Source organism: Bactrocera dorsalis, chromosome 6, assembly GCF_023373825.1.
Source record: "Bactrocera dorsalis isolate Fly_Bdor chromosome 6, ASM2337382v1, whole genome shotgun sequence".
In the NCBI taxonomy this organism is placed as follows: Eukaryota; Metazoa; Arthropoda; class Insecta; order Diptera; family Tephritidae; genus Bactrocera; species Bactrocera dorsalis.
Genome location: NC_064308.1, coordinates 15,721,775 through 15,737,128, shown reverse-complemented (window position 1 = coordinate 15,737,128; position 15,354 = coordinate 15,721,775). Strand labels below are relative to the sequence as shown.

The 15,354-nt window shown below is 36.2% G+C and overlaps 1 protein-coding gene across 15 annotated transcripts in view; it reads left to right on the top strand.

Annotated features, from left to right (window-relative positions):
• Positions 1–14,923, top strand: part of LOC105225850 (glutamate receptor ionotropic, kainate 2) — a 237,334-nt gene extending 222,411 nt beyond the window's left edge. For 3 of the 15 annotated variants that reach the window (XM_049460321.1, XM_049460320.1, XM_049460322.1), the window contains 9 exons: positions 4,859–5,025; positions 5,875–6,102; positions 6,173–6,325; positions 6,393–6,596; positions 6,677–6,898; positions 7,328–7,432; positions 7,537–8,194; positions 9,613–9,801; positions 9,952–14,923. In XM_049460321.1, the coding sequence (XP_049316278.1) occupies positions 4,859–5,025; positions 5,875–6,102; positions 6,173–6,325; positions 6,393–6,596; positions 6,677–6,898; positions 7,328–7,432; positions 7,537–8,194; positions 9,613–9,801; positions 9,952–10,439 (2,414 nt within the window). In that variant the 3' untranslated portion in view covers positions 10,440–14,923. Of the gene's footprint in view, positions 1–4,498; positions 4,663–4,858; positions 5,026–5,874; positions 6,103–6,172; positions 6,326–6,392; positions 6,597–6,676; positions 6,899–7,327; positions 7,433–7,536; positions 8,195–9,612; positions 9,802–9,880 lie in introns of all 15 variants that reach the window. The other 12 variants (XM_049460315.1, XM_049460314.1, XM_049460313.1 and 9 more) reach the window with 8 other exon arrangements.
• The last annotated feature ends 431 nt before the right edge of the window (positions 14,924–15,354 follow it).

Sequence of the window (15,354 nt, the reverse complement as noted above, 5' to 3'; positions counted from 1 at the left end):
TTAAGGGGTAATTTATAAGTATAATATAAATTTTAAATAAAACCTGATGTGGTTACTTATTCCCGCGTTGATCTTCAAAGGTTCTGCTGCTTTTGTTGCTGCTGACTCTGCTGCTGCTGTATGATTTAGTTGCTGCTGCTAGTTTTGGCGCCTGTATGTCCGTCCACTGTGGTGATTCGTTTTAATGTGTCTTTCTGTTTCTTGGGTTCTTCGTTGTTATGTTGGCGCTGTTGGATGTTTTTTGCATTGTCCTCTAATTCGTATTTAGACCAGTTAAGAGGACAATGCAGGGGTGGGTTCATTTGGTATAAACAGTGAATAAATCAAAAATTTAAAATTGTGTAAAAGCTGTATATTTTCAAAAACATGTGAATTTTAACATAACATTGACAATTATAGTAATGGTAGTAGTAGTCATCCTGGCAAGATTGGCAAAGAAGAAGAAAGTAAATTTAAATAAAGGAAATACAAGAATTCAGGACAGTTCTAACAGTAACGCGGGGGAGTTACGTCATCAGATGACTTCACCAATCACAACAGACACACGTCGCGCTGAAATGTTTGTCCTGCCTCTCTAGGTGCTCGGAGACAACTCACCAGCCGCTCGTTCGTTAGTTAGGAACAGCCTCTACCGTATCCAGTCGGTACGCCTCGAAGTACAGTCGCGACGGAAGAAAATCAGCCCTATTACTTTCCGGACAAAACCTTGGAAAAATTATTGTTAAGTCTTTTCATAATGAAATGCCAAACAATACAGAACAAAGATATTATGACAGCTTGACAAGACTCACGCGTTATCTGTCAAATAAAAGCTATTGGAAAAAGTACCTCACTTGGATCACCCGTTAAAAAATATTAGAATACCTACACTATTGCTAACAAATGGCAAAATAATGAAAAGACATTTTTTATTTTTAATTTCAAATTATTTTAATCAGTAATTAACTATAGATCCATAGAAAAGTGAAAACTTGTTGAGCTCGTGGGGTGAAATTCTGAATCTGGATGTAACCAACTACAATTTGGAAGCAGAAAAATAAATTTGAGAGACCGTGGAAAGAATATTTATTTATTTATTTATAATAATTCATATAACAAAGGGAGTTTTATTATATAAATACATAAACGCAGCACTGGCTACGAGGCCTTCAACCGCCTTGTAATTATAACTAGGTAAAAAGTTCTATTTGCTAAGGGTTAGTAAAGATGTAAGTTGCTTAAATATGTTTGATCAAATCGTTGGTTTTTAAGAATCTACAAACAATCATAACGTTTTTTTCTGAATGTTCACTTAGTAGTTTTATGAGATCAATGTTGCCAGAGTTGTGGGCTGTTGAGTGAAGCATCGGACAGAGTGTGAGTAAGTGTTTGATAGAAGCGGTGTCATCGCAACGGGGGCAAATGGATGGGCTTTTACCCGATAGTAAGTGGGCGTGTGTTATGATAGTGTGTCCAATCCTTAATCGAGTATATGTCTTCATTGCGCTAGTTGGAACTGTTGACGAGTAGATTATTCGATTTCTGGCTGGGTTTATGTCCGCGTAGTGATGTTTAAATGTTTTCCATTCGCTTGCGTTTTTTTGATGCCTTTTGTGCTTAATAAGGTTAGAAATGTCTTGCTTGGATGAGGCATAGTATGTTAAGGCAGGAGTCCTGGCTACATTTTTCGCAGCGAGGTCTGCAAAGTGGTTGCCTGAAATACCAGCATGGCCAGGTACCCACATTACTTGGATTTTCTGAGGGGCACCAACGACCGCGTCCCTGATAACTTCTATTATGGGATTGCGATTGGAAGGAGACGTTATTGCTGACATCCACGATTTGCTGTCTGTACAAATGAGGAACTTTCCTTTAGTCTTTTTTGCGTGATTAACTGCATGAAGGATAGCAGATCCTTCAGCGGTAAATACAGAGCTCGTTGAGGGGAGAAGCCAATTGCAATAATTTCTCCTGTGGCAGTGACAACTGCTAACGAAGTGGAATCGAGGAACTTGGAACCATCCGTGAACAATAGCTTCCAGCCGTTATTTGTATAATTAGATTCCAGTTCAGCAAAGGTTTGTTGAAAGACTTCGTTTGGTGTGTTTTGCTTGGACAAAAACATAAGCTTATTCTGTTGGATTTTATCATTGATCAGCCAGGGAGGATGTCGTGTAGTGAATTTGCATGTTGCGTTACGTAAAATATTATTTTCTTCAGCGAAACTTAAGCATCTTGAAATAGCCGATTGTATTTTTGGAATTTTTCTTTTTTTCGTGGCATGGGTGATAGTTGTATTTAGTAATGGGTTGGTGTTCTCAGCCGTTTTCGCAAGAATTTGGAGCGAAGAATCTATAATTTTATTTTGAATAGTTGGTAAACCAGATTCAGCCATTATCGTTTTTATTGGCGAGGTTGGAAACGCCCGGAGACTTCGCCGTATTGCGCAATGGTATGGTGCATTTAAAAGGTTGATACTGCTTTCGGAGCAATTGCCATAGATGGGGAGCCCATAATCTATTTTTGAAGTTAGCAAAGCTCTGACAACATTGACAAGTGTGTTCGGATGAATAAATGAATGCTTAGACGAGAGATATTTAACAATATTTAATCGTGTCATTAACGAGTTTCTGACATATTTACAGTGAGCATTAAAGTTATACTTAGAGTCAAAAATTAATCCTAGTAATTTCAGCTGTGTTTTACATTCGATGTTAGTTTGGTTGTGGGTAAGTGAAATACCGTTGCAAGTTTGCTTCCTACATACATGAAGGATATGTGTTTTGTCATTATCGTGTGGAGAAGGAAAATTGCAAATTTCGCATGTTGGGGAGCCTTTACAATGTTTTTGCGTATGACCCAATTTCTGACATGACCTGCAGCGCATTGGATTAGGCACGTACGGTCGCACAGAGGTCATCCTCCATGCGATGTTTATTTTGTTTGGAAGGGAATAACTGTTGAATGATATTAGCATAACACCAGTAGGCTTTATAACACCTTCAACTTTGCGAGTGAACTTATAAACCGCGGAAACTTCGTAAGAACTCAGTCCTTCTATTATTTCGCTTTCAGGCACATCGTTTAAGAACGGTGCATAAATGGTGCCTTTGTTACAATTAAGATGTTGATGATAGCTAGCGCTAACAGCGCCAATGTTGAAAAGACATTTCGTTTTTATAAACTTTTCTGCTACTTGCTTATTTTTCACTAGCAGTAATAGGCTGCCGTCCCGTAATTCACTGATTTTGTTTATCTCTTTGCTCACGGTGAGTAAGGCATTGTAAACACGAAAACAAGAAACCTTCGAAAGCGGTGTAGTATTCTCATCGGATTTAATCACTATATACTTTGGGTCATCACTTTTTATTGGCGGTAAGTCAGGAAAAGCATCTTGCAGTTTTTGATACGATTTTTTACGTTTTGGTTGGGGACCTAGGGCCAGCGCAGCAAACCTGTTGTCCCCGAACTGGAAGCCCACCGGGGGCATAGTGGAAAAATTATAATACACCTATATAAGTATTGGATTATATTTCTCACTTAAAATAAGTATTAATCGCGTTACTTAAGTAAGCAGACCGGTGTGCAAAAAAAAACACCAAAAGAGAGCTATATGAATAGCTGTAAACTCAGAGAAAGACGCTAACTCAACTGCTCAGTACGAGGTTTAGTCGGTGACTGTGGAAAGAATATACTTTTAGAGTAAAATTAAATTTTGAAGTCTTTTGCTTCTTCCCACTCATTGATATTTTATCTAGGAGGAGGATGGAGTCATTTGTAGAAGTTCACGCAAGTGAGGAAAGTTCTCTGATCGCCATTCACTTGGGAGTAGCCAGAAACGATTCTTTTACATATGGCTCAAGCAGCTCTCGACTTCCGATATTTGACCAAGTATCTTCTGGGTAGCCTAATAACATCCTTTTGATGGCGAGCAAAAGTGAGAAGCGAAACATTCTCTACACAGAGTTGTGCGCTGGGCTTGGGACGCGCCACGTAAAATATACCAATGAAAAAGCATAAACAGCCTCCGAACAGAGCCCCCCTTTTGATGACGAACATGGCAAACGAAAAATACATATGTACATTATATGGTGTTTATAATATAAGAGCAGGTTTTGTAGCACCATAGATATAGTAAGTTTCGTTAGCAAAGTTAAAATTATTTCAGAAGCATTCTTAATAACTACCGGCAACAAGGAAATGGAGAGCTTGTAGTAACGTTCCTTCATCTCATTTAGTATAAAACCAAATGATTCCTTTTTTAAACGGAAGTAACTAATGGATATTCAATAACATTACTTAAAACCCATTTAATTGCCAATAAAGCTTTGGTTTACTAGGTGTTGGTGTTTTTCTTATATACAGCACATCAGTTTTGGCACTAATGTTTTTATCACTGAAATATAAATCAAAACTAATTACAATTTTAATAAGTATTCGGCTTTTTTCGTGCAGTAACTAAATCAAATTGTTTTTATTTTTCAGTTGTTTAATTTTCTGTCAAATCTTAATTTTTTAGGTTGGCAACACCGAGCAAACTTTGACCGAAAATAGTTGAAAATTGTAATACCAAACAGAGTTGGGTGGATCCGAAAGTGAATTGATACAACTTCAGTTCAACCTAGTGGAGTTAAAAACCATAATAGAAGTATTAATTATAAATAACACAAAATTTGGAATTTGGTAAAATAAAACGAATTTCTGATATAATTCCGGTAACGTTATCCTGATTAAACCGATAAGTGTGTTAAGTCTAATGATTGAGCCGGAACGTTTCACTTGAAACAGAGAGATTTTGTCTATAAATTTATATGATCACTGCCACATGTTCTTTCTTAAAATGTACTTTATAAAAAAATTTGTTTTTTATGGTTTTCAGGAGTCCTGCAGTTACGCAAATTTGGTCATATGTATGACATAGAAACACATCTGCGTTTGGTGAATCCCACAACTTACACTAAAATATTAAGTGAACTGAAAGACAAAGAAATTCACAATCTGATAATCGATACGAACGCTGCAAATATTTCAATCCTACTGAAAGGGGTAAATTACAATAATTTATAATTAAAAACTAATGTGTATTAATTAATCCTCCAGCCCTTACGGCTGTTGTCCAGGAAATAAAAATTGTTTCGATTATTCCTCAAGTTCTTACGGCTGTTATCCAGGAAATAAAAAATTGTTCTCCAGTTTTATAATTCAATAATCTTTATTAACCAAATTGTTTCTCCACTTTAAACTTTAATATTTTCCAATTTAATTTTACTAAGCACTATGTGCTCCTCTTAAAGTCTAGCTTAAGACTAAAACTTAAAAATATGAGCCCTGTCTGATTTCCTAAGCTTTAGCACAATTTCGGCAATTCTGCTGTTACTGCACCTGATACTGTTGTTGTTGCTACCGCGCTGATATTGGAGTAGCAAAGAGTTTGCCTGTTGATGTGAAAATGCTGACGCGGACTATTCCCACGCTTACTGGCTGGTGTAGAGTAGCTCTAAGAACTCTACAGTGGGCAGACTGGCAGACTAATGTGTTAACTAATATCTTAAAAAGTCGGACAAGTCGATTTACACCTTAACACTGCAATAGTTTGTTCCCAACGAGGGCAATTGTTTTTAAGGATAATTACATATTTTATGTCTCTAAATGTTTTAAAATTTGCCATTTCATTAATTTTTCTGCGTTTTATTTAAAATGTAAATGTAAAATATAGTATAATTGTGAAAAATTAAAAGCTATACATTTGTTTGGAATAATTTCCAAACTTATCTTGATAATTAATATTAGTATTTGTTACTACATATACATATAATTGATAAAAATGCGCGTTATTTGTATGCTAATGTTGTGTTACGGTGCCTTCAATTTAATTCTATAATTAAAATGTTTCAGATTCTGCAACTGCAAATGAATGAATACAAGTATCATTATTTATTTACTAGTTTCGACATTGAAACATTCGACTTGGAGGATTTTAAAAATAATTTCGCGAATATTACCTCGTTCCGCCTGGTAGATGTTGGCGATTTAAGTGTTAGAAATATTCTCAAAAATATGGAGGCTTATAACTACAATTATAATAATAAGACAACTTACTACAGGAAGCTGCGTACTATTGAAGTTTAGTAACTCCAATGAATGCTTATTTGTTATTTTGTAATAGGACAATATTAATATTCAATATTTTCAGACGGAACCCGCTGTAGCGTATGATTCGGTTTATATATTCGCAATAGGATTAACTAGTTTACAACAGTCGCTGACTCTTAGCGTTTCGAATGCGTCATGTGCCAGTGAAATCCCGTGGGATGGCGGTTTGAGTTTGATAAACTATATAAATTCAGTAATTCATCTAATTAACCCATTTAACATTTATATTTTTAAATTTTACATTTCTATTTGTAAAAAAGGTTGAGTGGAGGGGGCTGACAGGACCTATACAATTTAAAGAAGGACGGCGTGTTAAATTTAAATTAGATCTTGTAAAACTGAGGCAGCACTCCTTAGTTAAGGTGGGAGAGTGGACTCCACAAACACGTCTTAATATAACTGAGCCTGCGCTGTTTTTTGATGGCGGAACAATTAATGTTACGCTGGTCGTGATTACAATATTGGTGAGAAAAAGTTTATTAATATAATGGAGGCGATGAAATACGTTACATAGATTAAATTGCTATTTGAAATCGAATCATAGTATGCGTGTTCTTTGCAGGAAACCCCTTACGTGATGATGCACTACGGCAAAAATTACACTGGAAATGAGAGGTTCTATGGATTTTGCGTAGATATACTGGAATTGATAGCTCGTGACGTCGGCTTTGATTACATTATTGACCTAGTGCCTGATCGAAAGTATGGCGCACAAGATCCATTTACAGGCGAATGGAACGGAATGGTGGCTCAACTTATGAAATATGTAAGAACGTTCAAACACCCTAATACAGTTCGACAAATTCTTGAAATTCACAATTTCATTAAATATTTTTTTATTCAACAAAAGAATGATATGTATTGTAACGACATCGCAATCCGATAGTATGAGGTTAGATATGGGCAGAAAAGCAACAACTTAACTCGTTTCAAAAATCGTATCCTTCCAAGCCATCAATATTATAAATATTAGACTTGCGATTGACTTAATACCGCATACATTGGCCAAATATGTGGGATAGGTATCTTAATGAAAATGAAAATGAAGGAGATCATCAATGTAAAATGGATAGAGTAAAGCGAATATACCTCTTAGCCCCCATATACCTAGTATATCGATTTTTAAAGAACTACTTGACTTTATCTTTACTCTGAGTATCTTTATTATAAATATGTTTTGTTTTTTTCATTATAGAAAGCCGATTTGGCCGTTGGATCAATGACAATTACATATGCACGGGAAAGTGTTATCGATTTTACTAAGCCATTTATGAACTTGGGCATAAGTATTTTGTTTAAGGTAATCAGATGCTTACATTTTAAATGTAAGATGTAGTTCACAAAACAGAGAAATATTTTCAAATTAATCGCTGTTTCATTTATATTAAATCATACCTCTATTAGGTGCCATCAAGTCCGGCTTCTCGTTTATTTTCTTTTATGAATCCGCTGGCGTATGATGTATGGCTCTATGTTTTAGCGGCATATTTTCTAGTATCCTTCACAATCTATGTAGTGGCAAAGTTGTCGCCAATAGAATGGCGCGATAAGCATCCATGCGACATTAAGAATCCTATTGTTACCAACCAGTTTACATTAGCTAACAGTTTTTGGTTTACAATCGGTACATTGATGCAGCAAGGATCAGATATAAATCCAAAATCGCTATCGACGAGAATAGTTAGCGCTATATGGTGGTTCTTCACATTGATTATAATTGCCTCATATACCGCTAATCTAGCGGCATTTTTGACGGTTGAGCGAATGATTACGCCCATTGAAAATGCTGAGGACTTAGCCAGTCAAACAGAGATATCATATGGTACTCTAGAGAGTGGTTCTACGATGACATTTTTTCGCGACTCTATTATCGAGACATACAAAAAAATGTGGCGTAATATGGAAAATAAAAAGTCCATTGCTTTCACTTCCACTTATGAAGAGGGTATAAAACGTGTTAATCAAGGTAACTTTGCATTTCTAATGGAATCTACAATGCTTGATTATATAGTACAGCGAGATTGTAATTTAACTCAAATCGGAGGCCTACTGGATACTAAAGGTAAGTTTAATCCTATTGTATGTATATAATGATGTACTTATTTATGTTATACATATGTGTAACATTATCTAAAGAAATGGAACCCATAAATTTTGGGCATATGCATATTAGGACGGGTTGATTTACAGGGAGCCAACGGAAAAATCTCGTATGCAATAAATGTTGTACGGATCATTGTGAACAACTTTGCTTAAGGAACTATGGGTATGAAACTAGTTTCGGACCAGCGATTTCTAAAGCGAAGTCTTTTAGGGATCATAAAAGTTTTTCCTTCACTTTTTGAGATATTCAAACGAAATTTAATACGTAGGTGCATTGAGATGTTCTATTGATCTAGAATTATTCAGATTTTTTAAACTTCGCTTTAAATATCGCTGGTCCGAAATTAGTTATAGACCCATGTCTCTTAAATAAAGTTTTACAGAATAATCCGTAGAATATTTTCGACAAACCCGATTTTATAAAAAAAAATCGACCCGCTCTATATGTATGCCAAAGTATGCTTCGTTTAAGTCCGTCAAGCTGCAAGCTAACGCCAACTGGCAATAGCAGAAGGTGGATTCTTCAGGATTAACCATTTCAAAATCAAAAGTTTTTAAAAACTTTTACAGATTGTTTTTCTTGTTAATATTAGTTCATATATCTGACAAAAATAAACTTTAGAAACCTTTGAAATGAAAATTAACTCTTCTGTATTTAGTTCTGTAAAAGTAAGTAGGGTCTGTTCGCATTAGATATAGAATCAAGCTACTTCATCAATAGACATAATGAAATCGCCAAAACTTTGAAAACCGATAAGCTCACAAGAGGAATGGGAGTAAGTTGGATTTCGCGTGCGATAATATGCGTTGGCCGACGATCAACTTCTGTGCGATTGCAAGATCTTTCTGTCTTAGAGTAGATCGTATGAGATGTAACAACAGTTAGGAGCAAGCTTCATTGTCATAGTTATATGGAGAAGGTGAGCTAAAAACTTCCAATTCGTGGAAGATTTGACTGCAGAGATCTATCAACCTAGCCTTGCAAAGGCTAGACAATGACACTTTCTTCCCCATTCCACGAATCAAAATACATGGCCTAAGTTGACATTGACCGCCACAACAAATTGCTTTGTCGATTCTGAGGGTCTTTACGATTAATTTTATAGGAATTCTAAATACCACATCGGACCGACTTTATAAGCTGTCCTATTACGATCAAACAGTTAACTTAACTTAACCTTTATAAAAGTATTGTTTAAAGTTGAAACTATTTGTAAGAAGGCTGGTAGTCTTTTTAAATTTGACAATGTGTGAAATATTACAACATGGATATTAAATTAAATTAGTTTAGTAAACATTTTTTTGCTGCGTACTTAGATTATTGAATTCAAAGAAATACATTTTTAACTAACAAATATGGATGTAAATAAATTATAGGTTATGGAATTGCTACACCAAAAGGTTCACCCTGGCGGGACAAAATTTCATTATCCATTCTTGAATTTCAAGAAAAGGGAAATATACAAATGCTATACGATAGATGGTGGAAAAAAGCAGGAGACACTTGCTTACGTAAAAGTAACAGCAAGCAAACGAAGGCAAATGCTCTCGGCCTGGATAACATTGGTTAGTAATGTTGATAAGACTTAAAATGTTTTGATTTTGCACCTGCGCTGATAACTTTCATTTTCCTCTAATTACAAAGGTTGCTATGCGTAGAATATACGATTTTAAGTCCAAAAACAATATTGAATACAAACATTTGTAAATATATAGAGTTTTCTATTGAAGGTGGCGTATTCGTGGTCCTTTTTGTGGGCATAGGTTTGGCCGCTTGGGTTGCTGTATTCGAATTCTGGTATCACTATCGCTCCAGAAGACGCGCCAGTGTATATTATGAAAATGAGCACTGCACTGTAGAGAGGGTTATGACTGAAATGACACTTAACGACTTTGATTCTGTATATAACTCGAAAAAAGAAAATGTAGAAGAAATACAGGTTAAAGACCAGAAGCTGACTTGCAAACATATCACAGCATATTGTTGTAAAGAACCAACAGCTCAACGTTCACTTTGCGGCGAAATGCTGGACGAATTTCGTTATGCATTGCGATGTATGGACTCACACCGACGTCCAGCTCTTAAGCGGAGTTGCCCAACATGTCATATATTAAATGATGTTAAAGAGTTTATTGACACAGAAAGTAGATCATCAATGGCCGTACACGGCAGCCTTATTGAGGGTACACCTAAATATTTATAAGTACACCATACCTCAGGCATCCCTGAGCTTAATTGCTTTATTTCCTAGCAATAAAATCATTGACTAAAATTGCGTTAGTATTTGTATTCTAATGCGCAAATCGATCTAAGTCAGCTTAATATAAGAATACCAATAGTTTCATTAATAGATGTAGGATAAAAAAATGCGACCGTGTGTATTGGACGATTTTGATTAACGCTAATACTGGTTGAACGAAACGGACGCGGACAGAAACTGACGAAAATAGATATTAGAAACATCGATGAATGATCAACAGCAAAATACAGTTGTAATAAAGTTATTAATATTAAATTGTATATCAAACAAGAAATAAATAACGAATAAAGCTATATACATTGAAAATTCTCAAGCGTTTTTGAGGCACGAAAAATAAAATAGTTAGGGATGCGCAATTTTAAATCACTCCAATTACTCGTACCTGTTGCGAAAGACGTATAAATTGTTCAGGTAACGAAAAAGTGTGCAATCGGTTCAACGGTTCACAAAAGGAGGGAATTCTTTATTTCTTAATCTAATTGCTAAGCCTAAATCTTAAAACTAACGGCTTAAACTAGTGGTAATATAAATATGTATGAAAAAGGGGTAAGTATAATCATTTTTAACTTCCGTTAAATATTGCAACAGATTATGGTAAGTATTAAGGTAAGTAGTAGATTGGTATTATGAAGGCATTATTAAGGTAAGTATTTTAAAATAGATTTTCTTAATTTAATATTTAACAATTCAATATTTTACAATTCATTTCATTATTTTTGTTTTAGATATAGATATGTCGCTTGACGCAACACCGGCCACCTTGACAGGATCAGGTTCCTTCAACCTCCATTGGAAGCAAGGCCAGCTTGTGGCTGGGAAGCTTCATTGTACCCGCCTTAGTCGCCACGTCTGCGACTCGCACCTTGCCGTCGTGCCCTTCGACGGTTGCGACGACGCGTCCGAGTACCCACTACTGTGGCGGCACGTTGTCCTCGTGGATGAGGACGAGGTCGTTGAGCTGCAGATTGCGAGTGGGGAGCACCCCATCAGTAAATGCGCTGGGGTTAGTATCTTGCCGTCGTTGGGGTCCTGGCTCAACGGGGTTAGGGGCCGAGAATTGAGGATGGCCTCCATTTCTGTCAGCAATGTTGACAGTTCCTCTGCGGTCAGTAGCGCGTTGCCGATTTCGTGAACGAGGTGATGCTTGGCGGACTTCACAGCGGCTTCCCATAACCCGGCGAGGAGCGGCGCCCTCGGTGGTATAAATGTGAAGCTGAATCCTTATTCTGCGGCGAATGCCTTTACTTCTGCTGACTGGGCAGAAAATGACTCTTTCAGCTAGTGCAGTTTGCGGACGGCGCCGACAAAGTTGGTGATATCTTCGTCGGCATCCCTCGGCGTCCAATGAACCTTTTAAGGGCGAAAATAAATGAATTAGAAGATAGGTCCGAAACTAATTCTAAATGTACTGCTTTTGAAGTGAAGCAAACGAAAACTGCAATATATGTAGGTTTTTACGGGTGGTCGACCGCGTATTTTCAAGGTTGTGTATATCGGACCACAAAAATCTACGCCACATATAAGAAAGGGACATAGTGCTCGAAGTCTTTCGACTGGAAAATTTCCCATTATTTGGTTTTGCAACTTCGGCTTGTAATGAAAACAATGTATACAGTTTCTTACGGTTCTACTGCAAGCTTCTCTGGCATTAATTAACCATATGCGTTCTCGAAGAAGCGCAACCAACGCTTTAGCCCCAGCGTGGCGATTTCGAATATACAGGAACCGTAAATACGTTATAACGAAGTGCGAACTTTATTTAATAAAAGCGGAAATTTGGCATCGTATGGGAAAGGTGCAATTAAGGTGACCTCCTATTCGGATTAATTTGTATGACAGTGACATATCCGAGTACTCATGCAAGAACGGGTTGAGTTTTTTCAAGTTTGCGTGTAGGGTGGTACCTTTATGCAATTTTTTAATAACATCCGAAAACGTTGAATGTTGGACCATTTGTGCAATTTTTAGAAAACTCAAGTTTAGCTCTTCTGAAGTCAGATCTTGTCCCATGGAGGATTTTGGTGGTTGCCTAATCCATCGTAATATGTATGCGACCACACGAAGCAATTTTTTATGAGAAGAAAATTTTTCAATAAGGTTCAATATTGAATTTTTCTCAGCAGTCGAAATTAATGTAAATGTATGTATGTGTATGTTTTTCTTCTTCTCTAATGCTTCGTCTTCTGGTGAGAGCTGGAAGTGGTTATTGATTGGCCAAAATGCAATGTCTTCTAGGAGGAACTGTGGACCGCCAAACCACATCGCATTATTCAATTCGTCCACGTTATAACCCCGAGACACTTGATCCGCAGGATTTTGTTTCGTTGGCACATGTCGCCAATGCACTTTGTCAGTCAACTCTTGGATTTCGGACACTCTGTTTGCGACGAAGGTTTGTAGTGAGGATGGTTGTGCTTTAATCCAATGTAAAATGATTTCAGAGTCTGTCCAAAATGTAATATTTTCGAACTCTAGACTAGCAGATTGGCTTCGTATGTATATGCATCATCCGTACGCACTTATTGAGGCGACGGAGAAGCCATGTATTTGGCAGATAGTACTCGACTCAACGTTTACGTAACGAGGAATGCTTATCGATGAGAGCTGTATTAGGTTGGCTTTAAAGTTCTGTCAGCTTGTGTCAAGGCGTAATGGAATCGACTCATCCCAATCTAGTTTTTGAATCCAAAGCTCTTTTAATAAGATTTTTGCTTAGGTAACTAGTGGGGCTAGTAATCCAAGAGGATCAAACAGGCGCGCTGACAATATGTTTCGTTTAGTGGCTCGCAGATCATTGAAATTGTGATCTAAAACAAATCGAAACAAATCCTCTTTTTGCAACCAATGGATTCCTAACATTTTAGTGGAACTTTTGTCATTGAAGCTTAATGACTTTTCAGTGCAATCACTGTCGAAAAATTTGGGGTGGTTCGAAAACCATTTCGTTAAGGTGAATCCTGCCGAGTTTAATATTTGAATTACCTCACTTCTCAAAAGATCTAGAGACTCAAAATTTTCGGACCCTGTTAATAAATCATCAACATAAAATATCTTTTGATGGCCAATAAACCGAGTGGATTTTTCATTGTATTGCCTAGGGATGGCAAGATTGGTTACAGAATCGATTCTCGATTCTGACTATTTTTTTATATTTTTCGATTCTAAGAATCGATTATCCGGGGGCAAAAATCGATTCTTTCGATTCTAATCGATTTTAAATTAAAAGGACAAAAATTTATTTATTAAATCACAAGGCATAAATTAAATGAATAATTCAAATCGATTAAATAAAACACAAAAATAGTTAAAAGCAATTATACTATTATATATAAATAAGGTACCAAGAACATTACATTTCATTTAATTTTTTTTAAATAATTCAAGTTGTTTAAAGAAGTTTAATAAAATAAGTTTTTAAATAAATTTAAAATAAGTAAAAGAACAATAAGCTAATTGTCAGTTTCGGAAAACCATACATTTTCCGGGACAGATCTTAAAAGCAGAAGCATATTTAAGTGATCTGGCGTTAACCGGCTGTGAATTTGATTCGCAGTTAGCCCAGTATGTGAAAATAAATAATGAGTAGTTATACCAAGGTAACTGCACATTGTGTGCTGATGAGTCCAAATGTCTGTGGTAAGGCATATAGAATCTGCCTTTTTCAATTCTTCTTTAACTTTCAATTTTAATTCTTCATATTTTGCTTTCATTCGTTTTGTGATAGTAATCTCACATGGAGGTTGATAAAGAGGCTGCAATTTTTTTACAAACATTCTAAAGCCTTTTTTTCAGGCGTGCATAAAGGAAGATTATCGACAGCAATCATGTACATGAGAGACGTTGTTGCATCCTTATTACGATGACCACCCGCTGCAAAAATATAGATAAATGTTAACATATATAAAATTTCGTTCGATTAAACTTTACCTGAGAAGGAACTTGCATTATTTATACAGCGATCAATAGGTCCTTGGAAAGTTGGTCTCTCTTTTTCACTCAATGTGCGATTTTGATTAGGATTAGAAGCAGTTAAGGAAAGTTTATGTGATTTTTCGAGATGTTTGATTAAGCTAGACGTACTATTATTATATTTTAGTTGCTTTCCACATTGGTGACACTGGACATTCGACCCGTTGTTTATTTTTTTAAAGTAAATCCACACAGCGCTAGGCGCCATTTTAAGAAATTTATCGTCAAGAATTAAGAATCGCGAGTTTTCTTGTGCTCGTATGTAGTATGTATAGGTCCGTATCCAACTCTCAAGTAATTGCTCAAGAAAAAAAAATACATTATTTCTTAAAGTAATTTTGACAGCTGGTTACGCATTGTGAATGATCCACATTAAAAGAGCAAGGGAGAATAAACAAAGAAAATAAACTTTGTTCGTAATATGTATGTATGTATGTACACTCTTCTTCTTCTTAAACGATTACTTTGAATTTCCTTCAAGAAAGAATTGTTGATTTCATGTTTCTTCGCAAAACTAGGTTTGCCATATTCGCATGTAGAATAAGTGCACTCACCTTTTATATTGTTTCTCCACTTCACTAAAATATTCGAAAAAACGCACTCAATAATAGAACAGGATTTGGGCTTTATTTAAGCGAATTATGTTAAAAAAGGGAAAAATAATTATATAAACGCGTTCTTATATATGTATATGTATGTCTATGTGATTGGTTTCGCAAACGGGAGGGCGGCGGATAGAGTCGACCGATCGCTGATTATGTCGCAAACGAACTGAGCGAGTCGATCTGTTTATCGGTCCTTCCTGGATCCCGTTGGTGCTGAATCGGATGATGTGATGAGTGTTGGTGTACATGTGTGCTGATGTGTGTAGATGTCGGTGTGTAAATGC